Raw genomic sequence first — 11110 nt, forward strand, 5'->3', positions numbered from 1 at the left:
AATTTGTCTTTTAGACAAATATTATCTCTCATTTATACAATATGTTTTATAAAAGGGAATACAACAATTTTGTCTTTAGGATACAATACTGCCCGAATGTAATGTACAGATTGCAAATTCTAAACACTACTCTGAATAAGAAATTATGTAATAGTAAAAAATAATAAAAAAAAAGGATAAAGACAAAAAAATTGTAAAATGTTTAGGGAAAATTATATTTTATAAATTACCAAAAATACCAGTTGTACACATCAGAAAAATACATACGTAAATAATAAGCTCGAGTGAAGTACTAAGTGCGTCAAAGCGAATAAGCGACACACGTGCGACGACCAGTGCTTCGCACCGAGTGACACAATTAACATGTGTGTACTAAAAATACAATCTAGTATAAGAGCAAGATAAATACTTATGAAGCATACAAAAAACTCATAGCTTTTTAATATGGGATAAAGAGTAATTTAAAAAATAATTTTTTTTAATATTAAGGAAACTACTTTTCCTTCCCTAGATTTATGGTGTAATTTTTTGTTCCTTTGGTACTCCAAAAGATTAAGGAACAATAAAAAAATCTATTTCAAAAAGTTTTTTTATGAGTTTTTTTCCTACATTTAAGAAATGAAATGAATTTTAAAAAAGTTGTTATTGCTTTAACAATATTTAAGAAAAGTTAAAATAAGCTCTTCAAGTCAAAAAAAAAAAAAAGGAAAAATAATAATAATAATAATTGGACATGATTACGAGAAAAAATATATTATAATTTACTAAAATTCTGCCCAAGTGGTTCTTTGCTTGGTGGGTTGGTTTAAAAGGTGAAAAAGGCAGTCAAAAGAAAGCGTATTCAACTTTAGTGTGCACCCCGAAAGGGATCAAAGAGTTTCTTGTCCAGACACCAAATCAAAATTAATCAACTTTTATCATAATTACTGTCGTTTGGTACCATTATTAATCAACTTTTATCAATGAGTTATTAGCATGATTCAACGGTTGGGCTAACTTTGTGAGAGGTATAAACCCCACACAAACTCCACACCATGAGTGAGAAGGGGCTCCTTATGATACCCATGTTGCCGATCGATCACACACAAAAAGTCAAGAGAAGTTGCAAAAATTTGTATAAATAATTTTATAGAGGAAGAGAGAAACTTATAAAGAGCTAGGGATTTGAGCTGTATGAGGTTAGGAGGAAAATAGGGTTATATAAGTTAGGTGAGTTGTTGAGGTATCATAGTCCCCAAGGCTTTGTGGATGAGCTAGCTTCAATACTCATATTGGTTACCCCTGTTACAAGGCTCAACATGCCATGCTTAAGTAATTTAGATTATGTTTAGGTGAGTTATTTTTTTGTATTATATTTTACTTATTTTTTATTATATTTAAAATTGTTAATATTAAGGAAATTTGTTTTTTAAAATTATATTTGGATGGTTTTGGAAACTTGAGATAAAATTAGAAAAACTTGGATAAAACTTGAGTAGAATTCAAATTTAACAAAACAACCCAAACACGTATATGAAAAAAAGTTGTTACCCAAACATGCCCTTAACAACTTGGAATTTTTTAAATGAATAAATAAAGAAAAATCAAATAAATATACTGTTTTTAAAGCATTCTGAGTGGTCTCATCATATTTTATTAGTCAAAATAACTAAAAACTATTTTTCTCTATTTGAGCCATCTATTTTTTTTAAAGCATTATCACCGGCCTAACTATTTTAACTATCTACTATTACAATTTCATTTAAATTATATTTTTCAAAATGGAGACTATGCGTGGTGCATGGGAGAGAATTAAAAAAAAAAGACAAAAAGTTTTAATAGTTTTTTTATAAATTTGCTGAATGAATAATGTTCATTATTGTTGGTGAGTACTTACTCACCAAATTAGTGAGGCTGCTAGAAAGTCATCATTTTGGACAATTTCATTGAATTGGCTCACCAAAATAACAAAAAAGTTATTTTCATAAGGCTACTCTGAATGCTTTAAAAAAGTTATTTTCATCTTAAGGTGATAGTATAAATGTAATTAACATTATTATTATTATTATTATTTCTCTGGTCATTACCAGATGTGAGGATGTGTGTCAATTCAAACCCTTTCTAACAATGAAGAGATTGCCCATGCTAATTTTGCCATGTGCATTTAATTAGTTATTCATTAAAAAAATGCTAATTAGTTATAATAAAGAAAAATTTCAAAAGAAGTGGAAAAGTCGTAGCCCATATCGGCCCTCCCCTCCCATCGTCTCTATTCTTGTGGTTCACCATAAGAGTAAGCTATGGTGATTATAATGAGATCGATCCAATCATTTTCCTTTATCTGCTCTATAGCTTTAAGAAATAAATACTTCTAAAATGTAAAAGGCCTATTAGGTCATTGGTTAGAGCGTTTGAAGACATTATCACTTCGATTGACTTGGGAGAGCTGGATGTATTGGAGTTTTATTTTAAAACCAACCAATTTGAGAGTTGGCCCAGAAAAATAGGCTTGGTCAAAAAACAACTCATTTGGTCACGTGACAACTTTAATGATTTTATTTTATTTTTTAAAAAAATACCCACATTTTTTGACACTTCAAATGCCTAAATTACCCCTTCACAAATATGAAAAAGTAAAACAGTTTAAAAAATATAAAAAAAATCCTTCTAACTACCGGTCATTTTTAAAAAAAGTTTCAGAAAGTAACGGGCGAGACACTTTGATAAATCAAATTACCATTTTGTGGCTAAGAGGCCCTTCTGTTAGCGTTGACCGTTATAATGAATAGAAAAACAACATTGACCGTAATCTCTCGTGAGCTGCATATCGTTGAAAGAAGATGTTTTGAAATTAATTAAAGAATTATGATTATTTTAAGAAACGTTGTAATTATTTTTATTTTTCCTATAAAATGGTCCGAAATTAAGCACTAAAACCTTACCGAAAGAAAACCATTTATACAGAACGAGTGAAGCTACGGGGCTTTGAAATCTCTTGGCCATGTATTTGGCAAATGGCATGGTACAACAAAGACAAATGCCATATCTAATTACAAATACCTGCCACTAACTATTCATGTACTTGGTCATACTGGACAAAGGCTTTTGTGGTTCTACTCGCCCACTGATCATAAAAATCTTTCCACAATATTCGTAATTTCTTTTTTTTTTTTTTTTTTTTTTTTTTTTTTTTTTTTTTTTTTTTTTAACAAAGTAGCCAATCTTCATAGATGTAAACAAATTGATCCCATGACAGGATCTAGGGAGAGGAAATCTCCCTAAGTACAAGATACAAAATAAAATTAGGACAATCTTTAAGCTAAACATAATCCATCTCCTTTGTAGAGGCCTCTTTCACTAGTAGATGAACAACATTGTTAGCATCTCTTCCCACATGGGAGATAAATACTTGGCCTAGCCCTTGCATGTCCATGATTATCCCCTCCACAAAATGTCCAGTAACATCATGGTTGGGGGTTCTTGAATTCACATAATTTACAACTTGTTTTGTATCCCCTTCCAATATAATCTCATAAAATCCCACTTCTTTACAAAACACCACTGCCTCATAGGCTGCTGTAGCGTCCGCTAACTTTGGAATAGCTACAACCTTCTTTGTGAGGGACTTTGCTCCAAGGACATTTCCTATAGAATCTCTCGCCACAACACTAATACCAATACACTCCTTTGTAATATTTATTGAAGCACCCCAATTAACCTTTATAAGTCCACTAGGAGGGGGGCACCAACCTGTTCGAGGCCAAGGAAGGTGCGGCATACGATCCCCAGAAGAGTAAATATCTTCCTTTTTGTTACATCTTTGATACTCCTCAAGATGAGCCATAGCCTTCGAGAAAATGATCCGTGGGTGAGTAAACAAAAATTCAAAAATGAATTTATTTCTCCTTAGCCAAATTCGCCTTGCAATAACAGCCATTAAATTTAGATCTTCAGCCCTCAACCGGTCCATACAAAATTCCATAAACTGCATTATTGTGTCACCATTGAAAGCACATTTTTGGAAAATCATAGATCCACTACCCCACACATCTTGGGCAGCAGGGCAAGATCATAAGACATGTACAACCGTTTCCTCCTCTCTACAGCAATAAGGACACAAACTCTCTTCCACCATCTTCCTCTTTAACAGGTTACATCTCGTTGGGAGAAGATCATTACAAGCATGCCACATGAACATTTTAACAGAACGTGGAACCTCCAAAGCCCAAATAACTTTCAAAATTCTGTTCTCTAGAGACACACATGATGCACTTCCTCTACCTCGAGAATTACTCTCCATGCCCATATGATAAGCACTCTTCACCGAGAAAACCCCATCATTGGTACCCTGCCATACAAGTTTATCTGGAGGAAGAGAATAACATAAAGGCATAGAAGCAATTACCATATTTTCTATTTACATTTTCAAATTTAAAAAAATAACATCAATGCCTTTTACATTATCACCTCGTGTAAAATTAAACACTTTGTATTTTTTTCCTCCAAATATGGTGAAATTTATTAAAAAGCTACCATTGACTAAAATTATTGAAAAAGAACCAAAAAAAAAGAAAAAGAAAAAAAAAAGAGGAGAAATATCGCCCTTTTCATATTAGCCTACTGATTTTTTATTTTATTTTTATTTTTAAAAAAAATTTACAATTTTTTTTTTGAGGGATAAATACAAAATCAATGCCGGCGGAGTGGCTCCTAGACCACCCCTTTCTTTTTTATTTATTTATTTTTTCCTTTTTTTTTTAAAAAAAATTCAATTTTATATATTGATATTTTTTTTAGAAAAGAGTGACACGTGTCATCATTATATTGGTATATAATGATGTGGCACACTAATGGAATAAGTGTTTTGACGGAATTTAACTGCAATAACTAAATTGTTATTTTAGCATACTCCGAGGACCGTTGAACTATTTTTTATAACGCATTAAGTGATTTGTAATTTAGACTAATTCACTACAAGAACTAATTTTGTATTTATTCTTCTTCTTTTTTTTTAATAACTTCAAAAGTATTTTGCACAAGGACTGATTTTGCTTTTAAAAGTTTGGAGATATAAATAAAAATGTGATGATAGTTTATAAGGGTATAATACATATATTTTCTGTCTATAAAAAATATGTCGGACCCTACCTCTATATATGCCTCTAGAATTTGTTGTAGGATAGGGCTGGCTAGGGCTGGTCACTGAGGTTATTGGAACGAAACCCAGCGAGGAGTGCTGCACGCTGGTGAAAGGCCTTAGCTTGCAGATCGATCTTGAATCTGCCTTGTGTTTATGCACCGCCATTAAGGCCAACTTGTTGGGAATTCTCAGGCTGAAGCTGCCTGTTGCCATCACTTTGCTTCTTAATCCTTGCGGGAAGAAAGCTCCCTCAAGGCTTTGTATGTGAATAGAACCTCAATTTCTCTGCCTCTTGTTCTCATTGAATTAAATTAATTATGCAAATTTATCTGTTTTTTTGGTCTTCAATTAATTTTTAATTTCTTTAAGGAGTACCATATGAAGTTTGTCTAATTTGCATTTCTTTCTATCTAAATCAAAGTCTGTTTGATAAGAACCAAGAGAAAAAAATGTTGACAAGTAGGAATTACCTTCAACACAATAATTGCTTTCTTATCGATTACAATCATATTAATTAAATGGTTAAATAAATTTCTTTCTAATTAATTTAAGCTTTTGAAAAATTTGATCTCTTCAATCACTCTAATTTTAATTAAATATTCTACAAAGCTTAAGTTTTAAATTGGAATTGGTGGTAATTTTTAACATCCCTACATCAATCATTAAAACCCAACAAGATAATAAAACAAATAAAAAAGAAAAGAAAAAGAGACAGATTGAAAGGACCATATTATCAAGAGAATTATACATATAGAAAAAGCAGATTTTATTGTTTCCCCCACAATGGCCTCTTTAATTTATTGCCACTAGAGTGTGGAAGGCCAGTAGTTGAGAGTCCAATAAACCAATTGAAATCCCAAATTAATGGGAAATGATGAAAATAATCAGATTATAAAAGGAAAGCATGTAGAAAAATGAGACATTCAGCGCCATTAGGCGCATTGGAAGCCTGTGGGAACATTCTTTCCACAGTAATTGAGCAGCAAGCTCAATGAGACGGGGACATTAAGATTGATGCCCAAAACATTGGCCCTGATGGCATTGCAAAGGCAAATAGCAGCTTCCACATCAGCAAGTCCCTGTATGAGGCTGCAGCAGGCTGTCTTTGGTGGGGTTCCAACAACAAGGTGTACCAAGTCATTTAACAGGTTGGCACACACCCCTAACTTAAGGGTATCCTTGGGGCAAGCGGTGGGCTTAGGCGCCGCTCTGGCCGGGTGTGGCTTTACTGGAGGGTGTTTTAGAGTCTTTAGTGGCGATGGTGGGCAAGGGACATAGGTTGAAGTGACAATAGTGAAGAAGAGAAGGTTGAGAGAAACAAGAAAAGCTATGGTTGCAATAGCCTTAGAACCCATTTTCAGACAAACTTAATTGCAGCCTTGCTAAGGGTATGAGATCTGTGTTGTATAGGGATGTCGATCTTTGGGGTGGTGTAGGATGTTGAAATGGGTTTGGTTTATATAGATGGAGATTGTTGTTTAGGCCGGGAATAAAATAACATGAAGAATTGGACAGCCTTGTGACTTTGGAGCAAATTGGATTGGATCAAAGGCCTTCCTGTATTAGCTGGCGGAGCAACTTGGAGAATAGGCCATGTTTCTGAGTTTGGAGGATTCTGCATAGATCTACGGATTGATTGGTTTGCATGAATTCAATCTAGCCCAAAAAACAAAAATAAACAAGCTAGATCTTTTTAATTGCAATACTTTCTACATTTTCTAAGAGTACTTCATGATTAGTATATTTTTATATAAGTAATGCTATACACCACACTTTTATTACATTTTGTTGATGTTGCATTTTCAATTGGTCCTTGATTTTTTATTTTATTTTATTTTTTTAAAAAAGGGGTTTGATATTTCAAGAGCTAATTAACTATGCATAAGCGAAGTAAGATAAAAGTGTTTGATATTTCACACTTACACACATATTATTATTATTATTATTATTATTGGGGATAGTAATAGATAAATTTCTTAATTAAATTAAAAGTAAATATATGATCCTCCAAAATGAAGCAAAGTGGCTTTAATTTATTATTCATTACTAGGTGAGTATTCTAAATGGCCAGCTCTCTCTAATGGTTATTTCCATTTTTATTTATTAAAATGAAACACTTACATGACTCTAATAATGCAAATACTACAACGGAAGTATATAAAAACAATATAATCTATTTGCGAAATTGGCTAGTAATTAAGGTGCTACATCAGGTTTGGATTGAGTCCTACCTTTTCTGTACTGCGTCAACTGTATTTGCCGAACAAGAACCCATAATTTTTTTATATATCACTACAAAAAAAATTGTAAATCGCCACATGCAGTTCGCCGCGTGTACAGTAACTGTACACGTGGCAAACAGTTCGCCGCATGTAATTAGCTGCGTAGATACACGCGGTGGACCTGGGCAATGCTAATTGCACATTTGGCAGCGTGTATTTTAATACACGCGGCCAATTTGCCGTGTGTACATTAATACGCGCTGCCAAATGGCAGCGCGTGTAAATGTACACGTGGCCAACATCTGGCCGCGTGTACATTAATACACGCGGCCAGATGTTGGCCGCAGTATATTTTATATATATATATATATATTATTTCTATTTTTTAATTTCTTTTTATTTAAAATATATTTATATATTTTATATAAATATTCTTATATATATATATATATATATATATATATATTTTAATTCTGTTTTTTAATTTCTTTTTATTTAAAATATATATATATATATATATATATATATTTTTTTTTTTACTAAAATTCTCCAAATTTATTTTATCCAAAAATATCACAAAATCAAATTGCACAAATTAATCAAAACAACTTTGTTTAAAAATTTGAATACCATGTACTAATAAATATATTCATTACTATATATAACTACTTACACAACAATATCAACAAATTTGAGATTCTTAATTTAATAAAGTTATTCGGTACTAAAAAAAAAAAAAAACACAAAATATCTACAAATCTGGAGGACGTCTCTGCGGATCACGAGGTGCAGTCCCGGGCGTGAGCTCGCCAACTGTCGATTGTCCCGCAAGAGATGGTGTAACGGGTGAAGGAGTCCCGAGAGGGGATTGTTGGCTCAGCAATTGTCCAGAAGGCGACAACGGACCAACCGTTGTCGCATTACCTGCAAGTAGTAAAAATAATTAACCTACATAATATTATATGCAAATTTAAACAAGTAATGAGAACAAATTAAAAATAAACCTAAGTGTATACATAATATGAACCATACCTGCAGGCGCACTACTAACAGATGACGTACTACCGACGTGTGCAGGTGAAGACTGCTGAGCACCAGGGCATACGAACGATAATCCTGTAGAGGACATGAAGGCCTCAAAATGTCGCATGCGCTGCTCCATAGCATCAAAATGTCGCATGCGCTGCTCCATATCATCAATCTGTCGTATGCGCTGCTCCATGCTGTCAGCCCGCTCTCTCTCGGCCCGCACTATGCCCTCCAACTCCGCAATTTTGTGAGCAGCCCAATCCTGAGACGTGCCCTCGGCCGGTCCCCCCCGTGTGCGGCCCCTATACGAGAAACAAGTCCCGCGAACAGGAGTAACGTTCGGCCCAACCTGCCGAACCCTACCCGCATACTCGGGTCGCCCAACCGCTTGCTCGTACGCGTCGCCAGGTGCCCAACGCACCGTATCTGATGAGACGGGGTCCGAGGCAGCAGGATCAGTGGACAAACTCTGTGTCATCCGCTCCTGTACGTCGTCAACATACAAAACAATAGTAATTAATAAATACTTTATCACACGCATAACTAATAATAATCGATAACCTATAACAGTAGCATACGCATAGGTCCCGTGTCCGCTCGTTCAGGTAAGTGCCGTCTTTCCTTGTGTGCGTCTTCACAAACGACTCGGCGCGAGTGGGGGGCGTGCCAGATATAGATGCCTGTCGCCATACAGTATAAATATATAACAAACATTGGATATTCATTTAACGTTAAGAAAGAACAATTACGCACAAATAAGAATTAGGGTTTTTACATATTGTTCCATACCTCATCGTGATTAAATCTGGCATAACTTTTGGACCCCAGACTATGGGGGATGTCTTGCTGCTCCCGCAGCCGCTTCATTCGTTCAGACCTCTCCTTTACATTGAACATTCCCAAAAAAAATGTCAGAATTGATACTTTTAATTACTTATGTGTTATGATTGAATGAACTGTTTATTAAAAAAACACAACATTATAGTAATACATTCAAAGACCTACATACCACATTTACTTTTGTGCACCACTCGTGCAGTACGTCCTCCACATCCGTTCGGTCATACTTATCAAAAAACGTCTCTGGCATTCTCGCACGTATTGTCAATGGCGTGTCACCGTCTCGAATATTTAGCTGGGTCCTCAACTTCGACTTCCACGAACAGTGCTTACGGCCCATATCACCCCAGAATTCATTCTGTGCCAGGCGCTGGTCGACGGATACGGGTACATAAAATTCTTGCTGCACATTCAATCTAATGATTAATTTTAGCAGTTCAATAAAGAAAAAATCATCTTAACTTTAATTTCACAAAATACATATATTAGTTTCATACACATACCATTATGGCATCCCACATAGCCTGCTTAACCTGTTTATCTACCTTTCCCCATTTGTCCCACAAGTGAATATGGGACCCGCTCCGTAACAACTTGCCCGCAGCCCGTCTATAACGATTGCATGCTCGTCCCACTGGTTGTGTTGCAGCATTGTACTGCAACACAACTTTCCTACCCCTCGGGAGCACCCAATTTCTCTCAGGGTCCTTAATCACCTCAAAATATATGCTCCCGTCTGGGTTATACCCTAGTCAATAAATATAAAACGTTAATATATTAACACTAAATAACTTAATTATATCAATAAATTAAAAATTCAATTTAAATATTATACGAACTTACTAAATTAATTAGTTTATAATGATGTATACAAATGTACTTACCCATCAGCCGAATATGGTCGAACGCTATGTGCTCGGTCGCTGGGTCACCAGCATGCTCCTCGCCTGCCTGATCTTCTGGGTGATGCTCATCATCATGATCGTCATCCGAAAGCATATCCTGGGGGACATCATGTGCTAACTGATCAAGCCCCAACATCACATCATCCCCCTCGCGGGGCAGCTGGCTCTCCCCCACATCTGGGTCCTGACTCTCCCCAGGAAGCGGCAACTGGCTCTGTCCATAAACATGCATCTGGCTCTCCCCAGGTGCCGGGCCCTGGCCCCCAGCCGGTGCCGACGGCTGTCCCGACCGCATAGCTGGCATAGGCATCCCCCCCCGCTGTGACAGCGGGAATCTGTCATCCTGAGTCTCACTATCAGGAATGACTGGCATAGGTGGTGGAAGGGGGTATGGATAGTACAACGGAAATCTGCTCAGATCATGACACTCTCGCGCCCACCATCGATCAACATGGCCCGGTGAGGTCAGCCCCAACTGCGATAACGTCGTGAATGGAGAAGGAGAATATCCAGCTGAGCTCGTCTGGCCGGGATCTGACCTGCTCATCCCCGCCGTACCCGGGGGCAATGGTCTATAAACGGCGTCCGGGTGGTGTGGCCACGGTGTAGTATGTAGTGCCGCTGACATCGCCGGTGTCGACGTAGGCGGGTATAGAGAAGGAGAATATCCAGCTGTGCTCGTCTGCCTGGGATCTGACCTGCTCATCCCCGCCGTACCCGGGGGCAATGGTCTGTATACAGCGTCCGGGTGGTGTGGCCACGGTGTGGTATGTAGTGCCGCTGACATCGCCGGTGTGGATGTAGTCGTGCAATGCACGGGCTGGCGTGGTGCACGATGTGCGCAAGTAGGGGGTCTCGGGTCCATCGAAACCTGCGAACAAATGTGAGACAAATTACTTGAAATTCGTTTTAATTTTAATATTAAAATAGAATATGCATAATATACAATGAGCTCTATGCAAAATAAGAAAGTATTTTGAGTTTAAGTAAATTGT

The 11110-nt window shown here is 36.4% G+C and overlaps 1 protein-coding gene across 1 annotated transcript; it reads right to left on the reverse strand.

Annotated features, from left to right (window-relative positions):
* Nucleotides 1–5980: 5980 nt before the first annotated feature.
* On the reverse strand, nt 5981–6531 carry LOC133880308 (pEARLI1-like lipid transfer protein 1). Its single transcript, XM_062319250.1, has one exon. It carries the CDS (start codon nt 6472–6474, stop codon nt 6052–6054), a length of 423 nt encoding a protein of 140 aa, XP_062175234.1. The 5' UTR covers nt 6475–6531; the 3' UTR covers nt 5981–6051.
* Between the last annotated feature and the right edge of the window lie 4579 nt (nt 6532–11110).

This window comes from Alnus glutinosa, chromosome 10, assembly GCF_958979055.1.
Source record: "Alnus glutinosa chromosome 10, dhAlnGlut1.1, whole genome shotgun sequence".
Lineage (NCBI taxonomy): Eukaryota > Viridiplantae > Streptophyta > Magnoliopsida > Fagales > Betulaceae > Alnus > Alnus glutinosa.

What these genes read in the sequence shown, in the direction of transcription:
- LOC133880308 (XM_062319250.1), bottom strand. Translation starts at nt 6,474, where the DNA reads ATGGGTTCTAAGGCTATTGCAACCATAGCTTTTCTTGTTTCTCTCAAC.